General features: G+C 41.8%; 1 protein-coding gene across 5 annotated transcripts in view; it reads left to right on the top strand.

The window, feature by feature from the left end:
* The first annotated feature begins 4,686 nt into the window (after positions 1-4,686).
* Positions 4,687-18,639, top strand: part of R3HCC1L (R3H domain and coiled-coil containing 1 like) — a 35,764-nt gene continuing 21,811 nt past the window's right edge. The window contains exons 1-3 of one of the 5 annotated variants that reach the window (XM_033943058.1): positions 4,687-4,925; positions 6,915-8,736; positions 11,595-11,770. In XM_033943058.1, coding sequence (XP_033798949.1) covers positions 6,940-8,736; positions 11,595-11,770 — 1,973 coding nt within the window. In that variant the 5' untranslated portion in view covers positions 4,687-4,925; positions 6,915-6,939. Of the gene's footprint in view, positions 5,230-6,914; positions 8,737-11,594; positions 11,771-18,639 lie in introns of all 5 variants that reach the window. The other 4 variants (XM_033943054.1, XM_033943056.1, XM_033943055.1 and 1 more) reach the window with 4 other exon arrangements.

Genomic DNA, 18,639 nt, shown 5'->3' with positions numbered 1-18,639 from the left:
CAAGGTTCCGCAATGACTGCAGCTGCCGGTCCACCCCTTCCAACGTCACTTACGTCTTCCGGATGCAGAAGCGGCAACTGCAATCATCGCGGGACCTTCCTGCACTTCAGTGCGGTTGCCGACTCTGCTTCGGAATAAGTACGGCAGCCGTGCTGAGGTGCAGGTGCCATTTAGAGCAGCTTGGAAGGTTCTGGATCCAGCCGGCTGTGTACCCCCCTTAGGGCTGGCACCCGGGGCGGTCTGCCACTGTATGAGGGGACAAAAAATAATAAAAGAATGGATAACTTGACCGATTTAGACATGTCATACAATTATAACCACAAAAATATTTCATAAAATGTAATTCTAAACTCAAAAGACTCCAGACGAAAAGCAGACTATAGAAAGGAAACCAGAAAAGACCAAACACATATTACTAAGATCCAAATGCTAAAATCGGACACGTCCATTATGAAGAGACGTGTGGATCACCGCTAATTATAACGAGTGAGTCTTTAAAATATGAGACAGTAACGGATAGCTAGATCTGGTGGACGGAAGTGACAAATACTGGAGCCAAAACCAGAGTACAGTGATGAAACTTGAATGGAAATATGGATACCTATTTATAATTTTGAGTAAAATTGCGATGCGAACATGTCACAGAAAAGAATAAATAATGTGTAAACTAAAACCCAAGAACAACATATTGTAACACTGAACTTAGAATTAATGAAATAACATGCTAAAAGAACTTAATCCCCCCCCTAAAATAGGGCATATACATACTTAAAATAATGGCTGGTTACAAACAGTATGCCTAGAGTAGACTATATAGACCTAAACAGGGCAAAAGTAAATGTATGGGAAATGAACAGCTGATAATACAGAGTGTATCTTGAAAACATAAGCCGATAGTAGCTCAAAGACAAGCCGACCGGGTAGATGAAAAGTGAAACCTAGGAAAGATCTAAATTATTGTTCAAATGAGCTTCTATTAAAACCAAAGAATAAAACCACAGCACTCAGGAAAGTAAAAAAGGGAGAGTAAAATGGACTTACCGAAAAGGTCTCTGCACTGACGAGATAAACTCGTACGCAGAATAAATGTGAACACGCGACAGTGGGGCTATGATATTTGATCCGTTGAAAGAGGCGCCAAAAGTGTCGGCAGTGGATTCAATGCACACTGATAGGGGAGGGGCATCGGGCTTTAAAAAAAATGCTGCTTTAATAAATAAATGAAAATACTGGTGAAAAACTAAATAAAAAACCAAAACCATGATAAAATGCCGAACATGACTGCAAGTGGTAGTGAAAGTAGCATAAGGCACCCGTAGTACTGTTAGTGCCAGAAAAAAGAAACGTGCTGTACATGAGGAGAAAAAAGAATGAGGTGATAAGATGTAAAGTGCTGGTCCCACACCGCACCACTTGATAAAACTAAGGAGCGATGTTCTAGAGCAGGGGCGCCCACACTTTTTGGGCTTGCGAGCTACTTTTAAAATGACCAAGTCAAAATGATCTACCAACAATAAAATTTTTTAAAAAACACAAAGCACACTGTACACAGAGAAAATGCTAATTATCATTCCTATTCCGGGGTTTTTTCAAAGAGGTCAAAGCAGATGACTCTATGCACTGTCACCTCACTAACAACCATACAAAAACAGACAAATACCCCCTTCCCTTTTTACTAAACCACGATAGCAGTTTTTAGCGCAGGGAGCTGCGCTTAATGCCCAGCGCTGCTCTCGACGCTCATAGGCTCCCTGCGCTAAAAACCTCTATTACGGTTTAGTAAAAGGGGACCATAGTGTAAAATATAGACAACAGATATAAATTCAGATACATTTTGATCACTAAATTTAAAATAAAATAATTTTTCCTACCTTGTTTTGTGATTTCATGAGTCTCTGGTTGCACTTTCTTCTTCTGACTGTGCATCCAATCTTTCTTCCCTTCTTTTAGCCTGTATGCTTCCTCTCCTCCTGACCTCATCCCCCCCAACTTTTTCTTCCTCTCTCCCTGCCCTCTCTTTCTCTCTTCATGCCCCCTTTCTTTTTCTTCTTTCCTTCTGTCTCCATGCCTGCCCTCTTTCTTTCTCCCTCCCTGCCCTCCCCCAAGCCACTGCCACTGCCGCTGCCATCGGATAACAGGCCCCCAAAGCCGCCTGCCACCGCCCAAGCTCTCCCTGCTTCGGGCCGACCAGCATTCCTCTCCCCGACGTCAATTCTGCCGTCGGAGAGGAAGTTCCGCTGGCCAGGGGAGAGGAAGGCTGATCGGCCCAAGATCGACCTATTGGGAGAAATGCTGCCGGTCCTGCCTTTGCGGAAACAGAAAGTAGGCAGGACCTGGCAGCAAGAAAAGCAAATCGCAAGCTTTACCGACCTTTCTCCCGCCTTAGCCCGCGAACGGGGCTCTAACATGTGCGTGCCAGCTTCCCTTCTCTCTCATCCCCCCCTCGACATAACTTCCGGTTTCAGAGGAAAGAGAAGGGAAGCCAGTACACGCATACGTTAGCCCCCGGAGCATAAGTTCTCCAAGCCATTTTCTTTTTTTAAAATGTTGAGCAGCGGCGGCAGCAGCAGAATTCAGGAGATGATAGCTGGGCGGTCATCTAAATTACCTGGGCGGACTGCCCAGCTAATAGGCCCTAGGGAGAACACTGTATTTCTATAGCGCTCTCAGATGTACGCAGCACTGCACAGAGTCACAAAGAGGGAAAAGCACAGCCAAGTCTGGCCCTGGACTCTTTTTTTCCCCCTTTCTAGAGGACCTACTGCTATTAAATATTTCTATAGCGCTCTCAGCTGCAGCAGTCTGGCCAAGGACTCTTTTTTTCCCCCCTTTCTGGAGGACCTACTGCTATTAAATATTTCTATAGCGCTCTCAGTTGTACGCAGCACTGCACAGAGTCACAAAGAGGGAAAAGCACAGCCAAGTCTGGCCCTGGACTCTTTTTTTCCCCCCTTTCTGGAGGACCTACTGCTATTAAATATTTCTATAGCGCTCTCAGATGTACGCAGCACTGCAGAGTCACAAAGAGGGAAAAGCACAGCCAAGTCTTGGGCCCGATCCTATTTAACATCTTCGTAAGAGACTTGGCTGAGGGACTTCGAGGTAAAATTACATTATTCGCCGATGACGCCAAACTATGCAACATGGTAGGCAACCGCACAACAGATAAAAGCACAGTGCCCGACAAAAGCTCAATGCCCGACAGTATGACGCAGGACCTACTTCTGCTGCAGCATTGGTCAAAGACTTGGCAACTAAGTTTCAATGCCAAAAAATGCTAGGTCATGCACCTTGGCGGCAAAAATCCATGCAGGACTTACACCCTAAATGGTGAGATCCTAGCAAGGACTGTAGTAGAACGTGACTTGGGGGTGATCATTAGTGAAGACATGAAGACAGCCAATCAAGTGGAGAAAGCTTCATCCAGGGCTAGACAAATCATGGGCTGTATCTGTAGAAGTTTCGTCAGCCCTAAGCCCGAGGTCATAATGCTGTTGTACAGATCCATGGTGAGACCCCATCTGGAATACTGTGTACAATTCTGGAGGCCGCATTATCAAAAAGATGTGCGGAGAGTTGAGTCGGTTCAGCGAATGGCCACCAGGATGGTCTCAGGACTCAAGGATCTCCCGTATGAGGAACGACTGGGTAAGTTGCAGCTGTACTCACTCGAGGAACGCAGAGAGAGGGGAGACATGATCAAGACGTTCAAATATGTCACAGGCCGTATCGAAGTGGAAGAGGATCTCTTTTTCCTTAAAGGACCCATGGCAAGAGGGCATCCGTTGAAAATCAGGGGTGTGACATTTCATGGCGACACCAGAAAATATTTCTTCACCGAAAGGGTGGTTGATCGCTGGAATAATCTTCCACAACAGGTAATTGAGGCAAGCAGCGTGCCAGATTTTAAGAAAAGATGGGATTGGCATGTGGGATCTCTTTATGGAGGTAGTTAGGGGGGTGGGCCATTAGTGTGGGCAGACTAGATGGGCCGTGGCCCTTTTCTGCCATCATGTTCTATGTTTCTAAGTCTGGCCCTGGACTCTTTTTTTTCCCCCTTTCTGGAGGACCTACTGCTATTAAATATTTCTATAGCACTCTCAGATGCAGCAGCGCTGCAGAGTTACAAAGAGGGAAAAGCACAGCCAAGTCTGGCCCTGGACTCTCTTCCCCTCCCCCTTTCTGGAGGACCTACTCCTATTAAATTTTTCTATAGGTCTACCACACAACACAGGCTGCAGAGTTAAAAGTAAGAAAATAGTCTCTGCTTGAAAGAGCTTACAACTTTTTTTCTCTCCAAAAATACCCTGCTGAAAGCACAGAGAGAAGTTAGAACCATCACCCTAACCCGCCCAAAACTTTCTGCCTCGTCCCTCACCACAGCGGGAAACAAAAGTTTCGACGTTGAAGGGGCGGACCTAAGGAGCATGGGCGAAAATGTTTTAATAGGTCGATGTTAAAAAAAACACTATGCAAATTACCCTTCCCTGCTCACGGTAAAGGAGTAGGGGCGGGGAAGGGGTAATTTGCATAGCGCGTCAAGGCGTTGGACCAATCGAAATACAACCCCTTGGCGCGCTATGCAAATTACCCCTTCCCAGCCCGTACTCCACCGTGAGCAGTGGTGTGATTCGTGGAAAATCCTTGTAGCAGCGCTGTAGCACTTAATTCAGCAAGCTTGTTTTGGTCGCTAATGCTGGTTCTTCTGCTCATGCTCAGTTAAACCTGATCTGAGCATGTGCGGAAGAACAGGCATTATCCGAAGTTAGCGTGCTGAATTAAGTGCTGCTGAAGGTGTGGTTCTGGCAGGAAAGATCTGTTCACTTTCAAGTAGGGGGTGCAGGCAAACCGGAAGAAGCAGGCGCTTGACAATTCATGCGCGAACCACCGCCGAGTCGCGAGTCCGATGTCAGATCCCGGAACCGGTCAGTCGCAGTCTCTGCAGCTGCAAAATGACAGCCGGGCGCTCACTTAAAGTAACTGGGCGGTGCGCCGGGCTGAAACACGCTAGGGAGAACACTGCTCATGGATCTGCATGACTATTTCTTCTGTGGTAAACAGCCATCAGTTTCTTTGAAGGCCCATTCTACCAGAAGTGTGGCTTTTTCAAGGGCTATCCCACCCGAGGATATTTTTAGAGCAGCTACATAGCCCATTTCCTATACTTTCACAAGGTTTTACAGTGTATGTGTCGGCACAAGTGGACACTGCATATGGGTCCTCCCCGAGGTACTAGCAGCAGGTTCATCTGCCCACCTTATTTAGACTATATGTTTGTTGGTTTGATTAAATGTTATTGTGTAGAGCAGAAAAGACTTGACTTGTCAGGGAGTTCCCCATGCTCTCATTGGTTTTTCTCCTGTTTAGGGGTTATCCATTGCTTTGGTATTTCATGACCCTACAGTATGAACTGAGGAGCTGAGGCACTGCCCAGTGACACAAAGAGGCAGAGCTGAAAAATGTATATGATGCCTTCTACAGTCCTCACATACCGTCTTAGAGCAAAGTTGATTTTTTTAACTAAGTCTGGTCTCTTCTGTGTATCTACAACTCAAGACTGTTAGGTGGAAGAGAAAGAGACTGTCCTTCCAGCTGGAGATTTGTGAATGATTATCGCCTACAGCATTACAGTAGTTTTGACACATCTGACCTGGTGATATCATTTCGTTGCTGTTACTAAGCATGTAGGTTTTCTTCCTGTTTTCCAGCTTTACATGCTGCAAGGAAACAATGTTTCTGAGCTGAAACCGGTTTTTTTCCAGTATATACAGCAATTTCTGGACCTGAGTCTCCACTTTTGCAGCAAGGGAAACCATTTTTTGATTATAAAAATACTTACTTCCAAGTCTTATCTGTCATGTACTATGTTATATTGAATCTGGGACTTGAGGACACCAGAGATGAGACAGGCAAAGATGAGAGCAGGACCTTAACATTAATTATGAACTGTCTAAATGGAAAGCCGTGGAATCTGCCTTAGTTCACATTAGCAGCTATTGCTATTTTACAGAGAACAATGTCAAAATAATATACTGCTGTTATTTTACTCCAGACAGGCTTTCATCCAGGCTTGCTGGAAGTAGTGTGGGGCCTGGGGTATAAGCTTGCTCTAAGAGGTTATGCATTGAGAGATGAAAATCTAGAGATGGGTTCATTGGGCCTGATTCTATAAATACCACCTAACTCCTAGGTGCAGTTCGACACAGTTGTCAATCAACTTCTAGGTGTTTATAGAATTGTGCCTAGCGGCACTTAGCTCAGTTTTTCCTGGCCAAATTTACTGGCTTCTAACACAGACTATTCTCCACCCCTAATCACACCTACCTTGCAGGTAAGCGTGCATAGGCACCTCAACTTAGGCATTGGTAGGCGCCACACTGAATTCTGTGCGCAACTTTATTGTGTTTTCAATTAAAATGCCAATTAAGCTAATTTTAAAATTTTTTGATATGCATGCAGAATTTGGCTAGGCGCCGCCGATCTAGGCACCGTTTATAGAATCAGGCCTATTGTGTCCTAACCCATAGCTTATGCAGCATGGTCAGGCACACGTTGTCACCCAAAAGACCAATGTCTTTTAGGTAGCCATATATATTCTCCCTTGTTGTAAACTGCTTAGAACTGAAAGGTATTGGTGGGATAGAAGACACCAATGTAATGTAATAAGCTAGCTTAGTGGAACAGCGTCATCCAAAACTTGTTCTATCACAATCCAGAGTTTACTAGGGGGATGTTTGAAACCAGTCTGTTTTCCTAAAAGCGGAGATGGAGAAATATTTAATATATAACATAGAATATACAACTTGCATTTCAGCACAGTATTCAAAGTATACAGAAATATGACTAAATAGAAGCTTACTGCAATTATGTTCTTGTACATAATGTGCATTATTTCTCTTTCAAATTTTCTACAGAATAAAGAGATAACAAGGAACAGTGATGCAACATGAGGCAGAGAAATGCAAGCCTCGGAACCGGAGGCCTGATATGGTCCTGTATATGCCCAAAGCTCAAAGGGAAGCAATGACCAAAACAATAGAAAGAAATGCAGAATCAAGAGATTCCTCAAACCAGGTTCCATTCTTCAATGTCGGGGCAGAATCAAAGCACAAGAGAAGTGAGGAAAGCTCTCTTCAGCTCAAGCAGAGTGACTGCAAAGGCAGTTCTGATGGTAGGAAACACAGCTCTAATTTTGGGACTCATAGATGCAAGGCTAAACAGAAAGAAATGCAAGAACTCCAAACACAGAAGAGTATTCATCATAAACAGAGTCATCATTTGAGTGATCCCAGGGTGCATAAGGAACTTGTAGATATACCTGAGGGCTCTGGTCAGAAAATTTGCAATATTACAATGAGTGAGGAAAGAGAAAGGGAATTACGGGAAGCTTATAGTCAAACTTTTCATTATTACCCCTGTATTACAGACATATCTCTAAAAAATGAACAAAAGCCAAATAATGAGAAACATTTTGAGTCAGGCATTCAAAACATCACTAAAGTTTATGAACTTATTACACGGTCAGATGTGGAGGTCCCTGGAAATTCAGCAACCAAAATGGCAGTTGGAACAGCAACAAGTGAGCTGAAAGTAGCTGATCCAAGGAGGCCAAGACTTAATAAAGTGACAGAAAGAACTGTGTTCTCTGGTGCAAGTTCAGGAGATTGCATGGGTGAAGACTTCTGTTGTGAGCTTGATCCAGTGGGTACTCGATTGTCAGATGTAACAAAGCAACAGTATGCAATCTCTTCTGAACAGTTAAGCAGTTTTTACAAGACAAATGAATTAATGAATGAAGCTTTAGGACGTTCCGATAGTATTTTGGACTGTGCAACAGTGCATGAAGATGAGGTCACAGAAAGCTGTAAAGGTGTAATAAACAATGTGCAGGGCATTGCTAAGGAGAGAATATGTGACTTTCCAAGACTCAAATATCAAATCAAGGGTAAGGCACTTAGGATCACGGACAATCTGTCCAAAAATGCAGACACAGTCTCAGATAGTTTGCTACAAGGTACAGCTGAGGCTACCGGGTATTTGTCAGCAGAGCCTTCGTATAAAAGGGACAATTTAGAAGAACTTTTGAATAACTGTGGATATAATGAAGAAATTAGCAGTAACGCCAGCTCCCAGAATTCTGAAGAGTTCATTAACAGTAATTCTGAGTATGTGGATAGGTGTCTATATAACTCATTAAATAGCACAGAAATTTCCACTAGCAGTGAATCAGATAATGCAGACAAAATTGTGGACAGCATGCATGATCATGACTACATGACCAACAACATGTTGGAGCACATGTGCCAGAAAATGGCCATCACATCTGGACAACCGGGCAACATTGCCAACAATGTATTGGACCCCAAAAATGAGACCCTGGATAGAGTGTTAGATTATATCCCAAACAATCTGTTTGCGTGTGAAAGCAAAAGCATAGACAATGAATTTGAATATGCCAGTGAAGTAATTGACTTCACATCAAAGCATTCAGGCAATACGGCAAACAAATTAGAATATATAAATGGCATTGAGAATTTATCTGTTACTGGAAAAGACTCTTACAGAAAAGAATCTGGCACAATCTGCTCGGAGAATGGTACAAAACCCAAGCATCAGTCTGATGCATCCTGCCCCATTAAGAGCACCTGTGGTGAAAGCAGCGCTGATTCAGAGGAGAGCTGGGATTCTTTGTACAATGATGATGGGGACTGCCTAGATCCACGCCTTCTAAATGAGGTACTTTTCAAATTACCAAAACAAATATTTCAAAACCATTAAAATATTGATTAGAAAGGAACAAATAATTTTTCTGATGTCACGTTAAATATAATATATTAAAGTGTCTGGAGATCAAAATTCCACAAAGGCTAATTTTCAACTACCTGCTGAGTGGCTAAAATAACCAGTTATCTTTTAGATGAATTTTCAACTGGTCCTAAACAGGGACATAATCGAAAGAAATGTCTAAGTCCGTTTTGGGCCTAAGTCGCTAGTTGCCCAAAGTCGGCAGTGCCTAAAGTCCATTCTCGAAAAATACGTCCAAAATATTTTTTTTTCAAGAATCATCTAACTGTACGTCCAGCCATTTGATCGCCCAGACTGCTAAGTTCGTCTATCTTTATACCCCGTTCTCGTCCAAAAATTTGTCCAAGTCAGAAACGGCTAGAACAAGACTTTTTGTACGTGGGAGGGGCCAGCAAAGTGATGGACTGGACCCCAGACATGGCAACACAGTAGTGGGGCACCTTACAGGGTACTGCTGCGAACTTCACAAAAGGCTCACCACAATTTCCTTATAGGTCATGGTGAGCACCCCCAAAACCTATTAGACCTACCTGTGTACAACCCCAATAGGCCTTATGGCTGCAGGTGGTACCTGTATAGCAGAACAATAGGATTTAGGGAGGTTTGGGGTGGGCGCACATGTTACCACTGATTTTTCTGAATTATTTCCCCAAACACTGCCCCCAGCATCTTCTATTATTTTCTTCATCACCTCTTCCTACTTTTTTTCCACTTCCCTCCTGCTGACAAATATGAGCATAGGATAAGATTGCCAACTGAATCCAAATTTTCTGTATAAAGTTGATCTGGTCCTGGGTTTACCCCGTTATACATGCAGGGATTTGTAGTTCTTATTTTCCCATTGCATTCTCCAAGAAGGGAAGACTATAAGTCCCAGCATGCACTATGGTAAGCCCAGGACTAGATCAACCTTATCCTGCGAATCTGGATCTAATTGGAAACCTTAGCACAGGAGCGGTGATTTCAAAAGGCTGCTTCCACACATGTAGTGATAGGATAGGTGGGAAAGATGTTGCATGTGTGTTTTCCTTTTGAAATTGCTGTTCAGCCCACCATTCTTTTCTATATTTCCAATACTATGTGCAAATAACTCACTCAGGCACTCTAAAGGATTAGTTATAATATTTAGGTTTAATTTGAACAGGTGAAAAGGTCAGCCAGTGTAGATAATCCCAGTGATCCAGTAGAGCTGTTGGCAATCAGAGGCACACAGGAACAGCAGAACTCCAAGTTCCTGTTTATGCATTTCAAGATGCAGGCTAGGAACTAGGCTGAGAAGAAGTAATACAGGGCTTTTATTCTCAAATCCTATTTGCATGTAGGCTTATGCAAGTCTGGATGCAGATGTGTGCATGTGTTCCAAACAACAACAACAAAAATAAATTATAATAAGCATTATATCCTCTTGTGTTAAAGAACGATGGTGACCAGAGCCAATAAAATTTAGTGTATACTTATGAAAATCATGTTTATGGCTATACTACACATGGTCTGTGAGAAAAAGATGGATGTTTTCCCTTGAAAAGTGCCACTGTCTGATAAGAAAGACTTGATTTTGTGGACCAGCCTGAGAAGCATCTCTTAGCCAGAGCAAAAAATATGTGGTTTAAAAGGACAGTATCTTAGCAGTGTCAGGCTACTTACTATTAGGCCTGACCTTGATTTTCACACATTTTGTTCCGATTCATCGGCCTGCTGGATGTGGAGAGACATGGATGTGCACATCTTCATGTCCTTGCACATATTTTACAAGAAGTTCAGCATTTGGTAATCTTTTGGAAAATATTTGGCACTTCTCAACATCTGACCTAGACATCTGAATTTCCCCTTTCTCAAATAGGGCTCTAGGTTTCACAGAAGAATTTTCAGTAAAGGAAACTTCTCTTACCCAGACAGATCTAGTTTCCAGGAAAACCAAAATAAGCATATTGGCCTGATTCTTATACCAAATGGATATATATACATTTCATGAATTTCCCAGTCAATATCCTGGAAGCTAAATGTGCTTTAGTATGTTGAGTACAGATTTAGAAATAATTGTATAAGCTCTGGTGAAGCTTATTCTTTCCAGTTAAAGGGAAAAAAAACCTATAGAAGTTGGAAAATGTTCAGCAGTCAGAGTTAAGTGAATGCTGATACAGACATTCCCTTGTGTACTTTTAAACAAATTTTACAGAGGCAAAACAGTTTGAACTATTTAAAATACAATCTTGTTTTAGATATATGCGATATTGATAACTGGTAATCCAAATGGAATGTGGAAAATGTTCAACACCTCATAATATCAACTGTTGGAGAATAAACTGGTGCAAAGTTCAAGTTGTTTCTCCCCAAGTCCTCAAATATCTGAGACACATACTATATTTGTTCTTTGTGTCCTTACTGTGGTGAAGTGTTCATCATTGGTCTTGCATAAGCATTATTTTGCAATAATCAGGCTATTTAACAATCTGGTGTGTACATATATGCAGAAAAACCAATAAAGAAGAGCACTTATCTTGTGAGAAGAGCGGAAAGTGTGCTTCATCTCAAAATCTTAACAAGTAGAGGTGTGATTAATAGACAAGATACAGCCCCTGAGGAAACTTGGCAGTGAAACGGCTGGGTAGCCTTTGGGCAAAATAATGCTTATGCAAGACCAATGATGAACACTTCACCCCAGTAAGGACTCGAAGAACAAATATAGTAGTGTTTCGGGGGTTTGAGGGCTTGGGGAGAAACAATTTAAACTTTGTGCCAGTTTGTTCTCTGACAGTTGATACTGATAACTGGTGTCATATTTTTTCTAGTTAACAGGTAGAGAAAAGACCGTGGAAAGCTCTCAAGACCCCCAGTTCAATTATTACAACTATGAACCAGCTGAACTGGATCTGAGTGATTCTTTCCTCCCACATGTCATTGAGATATATGATTTTCCACCAGAATTTAAGACTGAGGATTTGCTCCTAGCATTTTCTAGCTACCAGTAAGTATTCCAGTTAAATAATTAAATCAGACAGTGTTAATGTGTTTATTTTTTTTCTTTAGAACAGGGGTGTCCAACCTGCAGCCCCGTGAAGTATTTTGTGCAGCCCCAGTCGAGGGCGATGCAGTGTTTTCCTCTGCTGCCCCCGGGTGTTTACCGTCTTGCCGGCTCCCTCCTCTCTCTTGTTGCAGTGGCCCCTGAAAAATTTTTTTCGGCCAATGCGGCCCAGGAAAGCCAAAAGGTTGGACACCCCTGCTTTAGAAGGTACATGTTTGCTGCTACGTATGTCTTTACTGTTGTTACTTAATTGTTCTTTAAGAATATTATTATGTACAAGAGAAGAAATAGTTAACTGGTAAGTTTTTCCAAATTATCCTTCAAGGGGGGTCAGGGGTTAGACTGCTTTACTGTTTTATGTGGTTACATTCAAAGTGGTTTACATATTTTAGACAGGTATTTATTTTCATTTCTGGGACAATGATGTCAGGGGTGCCCAAAAGGTCGATCGCGATCGACCAGTAGATCACAAGGGCAACACGAGTTGATCACGGAGCCCATTCCGGGCTCTGTGATAGACTTGCGTTGCCTTTGCATTCTCCCTGTTTCCCCAATGCCGCAAAAGCCAGGCGAGTGCAGCCACTGCACAAGCGCCGGACCCACAAGCCTCCCCCACCCCTGCCGTCAATTCTGACTTTGGAGAGGAAGTTCCGGGCAAGCCAATCGCTGCCTGGCTGGCCTGGAACTTCCTATCCAAAGTCAGAATTGATGGGGGGGGGGGGAAGGCTTGTGGGCTCGGTTCACAGTTTGGAATGAAGCGCAGGTTGGGAGTGAAATCATGGGAAAGAATAGAAGGATGAAGTGAATTGAAAAGGTTAATAGCTGGGACAGAGAATGTTGCTATGAAGAGCCAAAAGTGTCTGAAAGTTCTAAAGGGATGAGTAACAGACTGATGGAGACAGAAACTTGGAGTGGAGCTGTGGCAGTGGGGAAGAAATAGGCAAGGGTGACAAGAATTCAGAGAGGGAGTATGCGCTGTAATGGGGGAAGGAAACTGAGAGAAAATTACATAATTTTGGAAATAGGAGTAAGAGGAGGAAGTGTTTGCTGGGGGTATTTGGCAATGGTGGAGGTGGCTTGGCGGTCAGGGAGAGAAAAAGAAAGACAGGGGGGTGCAGGGAGAGAGAAAGAAAGAAAGAAGGGGACAGGGAGAGAGAAAGACAGAAAGAAAGAATGGACAGGGAGAAAGGAAGAAAAAGTTGAGGGAGGGAATGGAATGTGTCAGTGGGCAGGCAGGCAGAGAGGAAGAAAAAGTTGGACTCATGGAGAGACAGAGAGATATTGGTTGGGGAATGGAATGAGGTCTGGAGGAGAGGAAGCATGCAGGAGGCAGAAAGAAGGGAAGAAATATTGGCAGAAGGGAGTTGAACCAGAGACTCATGAAATCATCAGACAACAAAGGTAGGAAAAATGATTTTATTTTCAATTTAGTGATCAAAATGTGTCTGTTTTGAGAATTTATATCTGCTGTCTATATTTTGCACTATGGCCCCCTTTTACTAAACCGCAATAGTGGTTTTTAGCACAGGGAGCTTATGAGCGTTGGGAGCAGCATGGGGCATTTAGCTCAGCTCCCAACGCTAAAAACTACTATCGCGATTTAGTAAAAGGGGAGGGGGTATATTTGTCTATTTTTGTGTAGTTGTTACTGAGGTAACATTTCATATTTTAAAATCATCTGCCTAGACCTCTTTAAAAAAAATCCCAAATATAAATTATAATAAACATTTTCTCTGTATACAGTGTGCTTTGGGTTTTTTAAAATTTTATTGTTAGTAGATCATTTTGACTTGGTCATTTTAAAAGTAGGTCGCAAGCCAAAAAAGTGGGAGCACCCCTGTGGTAAGTGATTTGCCCTCGGTCACAAGGAGCTGTAGTGGGAATCAAACTCACAGTTTCAGGGTGCTGAGGCAGCTTCTCTAACCACTAGACCACTCCTCCGTGCCAGAGCTTGGTCAACCTTGAGCTCTGTCAAAACTAAGGGGTCCTGAATAGTTCTCAGCCCAACCAACTTTCTGAATTCTGAGTGTTATTTTGTCACTGTAGCAGAAAATAGTGTAAGCCCTTAGGTAAGTAAATCACTGAATACCTCTACACGGATGGGAAAAGGGGGCAATGTCTGGAAAGCAGTACATACTAATGCTCGAAGTATGGGAAACAAGATTCTGGATCTAGAAGATGTGATGGAAGAAGATGAGTTGGATATAATTGCGATCACGGAGACGTTGTTCATGGAGAACCATTACTAGGATGTAGTTATACCAGGCTAATATCTGTTCAAGAAAGACAGGGTAGGAAGAAAAGGAGGGGAAGAAGCATTTTATGTTAAAGATCATATTAAAGCCACACAATTGCAGGATCTGGAGGGCAAGGAAGAGGCACTGTGGATCAATTTGGAAAGAGGGTGTGGTAAATATTTTTATATTGGTGTGATATACAGGCCTCCTTCACAGACAGAAGAACTGGACAGAGATTTAATAGTAGACATTCAGAATGTATCTAAAAAAGAAGTTTTACTAACAGGTGATTTTAGCATGCTGGATGTTGATTGGGGTATCCCTATTGCAGGGTCTTCTAGAAGTAGGGAAATCCTGGATGCTTTACATTGGAGAACTGTTCCAGCAGTTGGTAATGGAACCCATGTGGGATGGGGTCATACTGGACTTAGTGCTTATAAACAGGGAAAGTATTTCTGATGTTACAGTGACATCCAGTGATCATGGTTTAATATTGAGAAGGGTATAGAGAGGGCTTATTCAAAAGTAAAGGTTCTAGACTTTAAAAAAGCAAACTTTGTTCAGATGGGGATTACGTCAAGGAATTGTCTGGATGTAAACATCTGGAAGGAGTAGAAATGTAATGGGCAAAACTGAAAAGAGTTATTGTAAGGACTACAGACCTTTATGTGAGGCAAGTAAAAGTAAGAGGAAAAGAATGCGCCTTTGGTTCTCAAAAGTAGTATCTGAGAAGGTAAGGAATAAGAGGTTAGCTTTCATAAACTCCGAAGATCACAGAAAGAGAAAGACAGGCAAAAATATCTGGAAAAGATAAGAGAGGCTGGTCGAGTAGTCAGGAAAGCAAAGATACAAATGGAAGAAAAACAGCTGATATGGGAGACAAAACATTTTTTAGATATATCAGTGATAGGAAGAAATGCAAAAGTGGAACTGTGAAACTCAAAAGTGAAGGGGAGAAATATGTCGAAGCTAATAAAGAAAAGGCTGAATTACTTAACAAATATTTTTGTTCTGTGTTCACAGCTCCAGCACCAGCAGCGGGACCATAGAAGACAAACATAAATAGGGTTGCAGTAGTAGAGGATTGTGTTCTTGAGGAGCTAGCTAAATTAAAGGTAAACAAAGCAATGGGGCCAGATAGTGTACATCCAAGGGTGCCAAAGGAACTTAGGGAAGTTCTGGTGACACCGCTGACTGACCTTTTCAATGCTTTAGAGTTGGGAATGGTGCCAGAGGACTGGAGAAAGGCGGATTTGATCCCTCTATGCAAAAGTGGAAGTAAGGAACAAGTAGGGAATACAGGCCAGTAAGTTTGACTTCTTTGGTAAACAAATTAAAGGAAATGCTTTTAAAACAGAGAGGTGAAGTTTCTGGAATCCGGTGGATTACAGGTCCGAAGACAACATGGACAAGACCTAGAGGTAGGTCTTGTCAGACAAATCTTATCAATTTCTTTTGACTGGGTGCCCAGATAATTGGATAGAGGGAGTGCACTAGATGTGGTGCATTAGATTTTAGCAAAGCCTTTGTCAGTGTTCAACACAGACCTCTAATAAATAAACCGAGTGCCCTCGGGATGGGCCCCAAAGTGATGATCTGGATCAGAAAATAGTTGAGTGGAAGATGACAGAGGGTAGTGGTCAATGGAGATCACTCTGAGTAAAGGGATATTACCAGTTATGTGCCACAAGGTTCTGTTCGTGGACTTTACTTTTTGCCATTTTTATGAGCAATATTGCTGAAGGGCTGTCAGGTAAGATTTGCCTCTTTTCGGATGATACCAAAATCTGCAATAGAGTAGACATCCTGGATGGTGTGAATAACATGAAGAAAGACCTAGCGAAGCTTGAAGAATGGTCTGAAATTTGGCAGCTAAAATTTAATGCTAAGAAATGCAAGGTCATGCATTTGAGCTGCAAGAACCCAAAGGAGTGGTACAGTTTAGGGTGTGAAGAACTTATGTACATGACAGAACAGAGGGACTTGGATGTGATTATATGTGATAATCTTACGGTGGCCAAATAGGTTGAAAAAATGATTACAAAATCTAGAAGGATGCTAGGGAGCGTAGGAAGAGGTATGGCCAGTAGAAATAAGGAGGTATTAATGTCCCTGTATAAGGCACTGGTGAGACCTCATTTAGAATATTGTGTACAATTCTGGAGACCACACCTTCAAAAAAAATATAAAAAGGATGGAGTCAGTCCAGAGGAAGGCTACTAAAATGGTGTGTTGTCTTCATCATTAAATGTATGTGAACAGACTTGAAGATCTCAATATGTATACTTTGGAGGAAAGGCGGGAAAGGGGAGATATGATAGAGACGTTTAAATATCTACGTGGTGTAAACGCGCATAAGACGAGTCTCTTTCATTTGAAAGGAAGCTCTGGAATGAGAGGGCAAAGGATGAAATTAAGAGGTGATAGGCTCAGGAGTAATCTAAGGATATACCTTTTTACAGAAAGGGTGGTAGATGCCTAGAACAATCTCCCGGAAGAGGTGGTGAAGACAGAGACTGTGTCTGAATTCAAGAAAGCGTGGGACAGGCACAAGGGATCTCTTAGAGACAGGAAGAGATAATGGTTACCGAGGATGGACAGACTGGATGGGCCATTTGACCTTTATCTGCCATCATGTTTCTATGTTATTTTATTTTGCAAAGTGCCAATTAGCAGAATCGTAATGCTATGTTTTGACTTTGTTTCAGATCATTGATTGAACCATGTCAACGAAAAATGTGGAATTTTCAAGTGTGGAACTCCAAGTTGTCATGAAGTTCCTATTCCTGCAGTGGTCATCTGGTCAGTTTGGTCACCTTTTTGATCCTTATTCGTTTTTAAAATAGGTTTAGCCCAAAACATCAAAATGGTGCCCCGGACATTTTGTTAAAGGTTTGATTATATCTGTGGAACATCCAAGTCCTGAGTCCGCTCAAAACACACCTCTAACACATCCCTTTAATATTTAGATGCACTGGAGAGAAATAGTCCAGAAAGATGTTTGGAAAGTCTATTATGAGAATGCTGACTTAGGACGTTTTGACTAGTAAGACGTCCAAGTGCTGGTTTATGCTGTCTTTTAAACATCTAGCTTTTTTGAAAATGAGCCTGAAGACATCTAACAAAGAAGCTAAGAAGGTGTACATAAAAAATAAAAGTCATGTTTTTGTAGGTGAACCCTACAGTAAGGGGGAATTAAAAGCAATGCAAATTCATTCAAAATCTAATTAAAATCCGTACACAAACAAGAGGGTAAACTCATGGACCAAAGATATCTAAACGGTTCATCAAATAAAGACAATTCCATACCAGCCAATAAATCATATCAATTGAAAAGTCACAGACAAAAGACTAGCTGATTTTTTTCTGAGTTTATATGCTTGCATGACCACGGATATGGAAAAAGATTATCTTTGACAGTGTCCAGACAGAGTTGGGACTATTGTTAAGCCTTTCTCAACATCACTGGCATCGGATTAGTTCCTAGTTGCAGATATTCATTACATTACATTACATTAGTGATTTCTATTCCGCCATTACCTTGCGGTTCAAGGCAGATTACATTCAAACTAAAAACAAGAATTACATTCAAAATTTCAAAGAATAGAATAAGCGATGATATAAAATTTTTAAGGTAATAAAAAAAACCCCCAAAAAAACCCAAAACATAGGGTAAAGAGTTACCAACTGGAAGTAGAAGTCTTTAGGAGATAAGAATGGGGTGAATTATGTGGTTTTAGATAACATTAGATAAATAGAAGAATATTAGAGAGTACTAAGGGTATAGAGAGTGTTGGATGTTGGGTTGGGATTAGTCGTGCTGGATAGGTTTTATGTGTTTTTTGAAGAGTATGGTTTTAGTATCTCTCTTGAAGGTGTTGTTTGTAGTTGAAGATAACAGGGTGGTGATTTGTCTGTCCAGTTTAGCTGCTTTGGAGGCTATTAGGTTGTCATAAAGTTTTTTTTGTTTGACATTTTTGGATGATGGATGAGAGAATAGTGAGTGGGTTCTTCTGTGTAAGGTTGAGGAGGATTGATTTAGTCGGTTATTCCAGTAGGTTGGTCTTTCTCCGTTGATAGCCTTGTAAAGTAAGCAGTAGAATTTGAAGTGCACTCTCGCTTCTATTGGAAGCCAGTGCGAGTCATGGAATGCCTCTGTGATATGGTCATATTTTTTTAGTAAATAGACAAGTCTTAGGGCTGTATTCTGTATTGTCTGCAGTTGCTTTATCATGGTCACGGGACATGGTAGGTATTATATGTTGCAGTAGTCTATCATCCCAAGGATAAGAGATTGTACCAATAGAAGGAATTGCTTCTTTTCGAAGAATGTGCGGATTTTTCTTAGATTTCTCATGGTCATGAACGATGCCTTTATTATTTTGTTAATTTGGGGTTGCATAGTGCAGCCTCTGTCAATTATGATTCCAAGCAATTTTAGTGTAGGTTGTAGTGGGTATGAGAACAAATTTATTACAAGATTAGTTAATGTTGGAGTTTTGTTATTTTCTAGTAGGATGAAATTTGTTTTGTCAGGGTTAAGTTTTAATTTGTGCTCTGTCATCCAAATTGCAA

This window comes from Geotrypetes seraphini, chromosome 4 (assembly GCF_902459505.1).
Source record: "Geotrypetes seraphini chromosome 4, aGeoSer1.1, whole genome shotgun sequence".
In the NCBI taxonomy this organism is placed as follows: domain Eukaryota; kingdom Metazoa; phylum Chordata; class Amphibia; order Gymnophiona; family Dermophiidae; genus Geotrypetes; species Geotrypetes seraphini.
The sequence above is the reverse complement of the archived record's forward strand: the minus strand, read 5'-3'. Positions and strand labels throughout refer to the sequence as shown.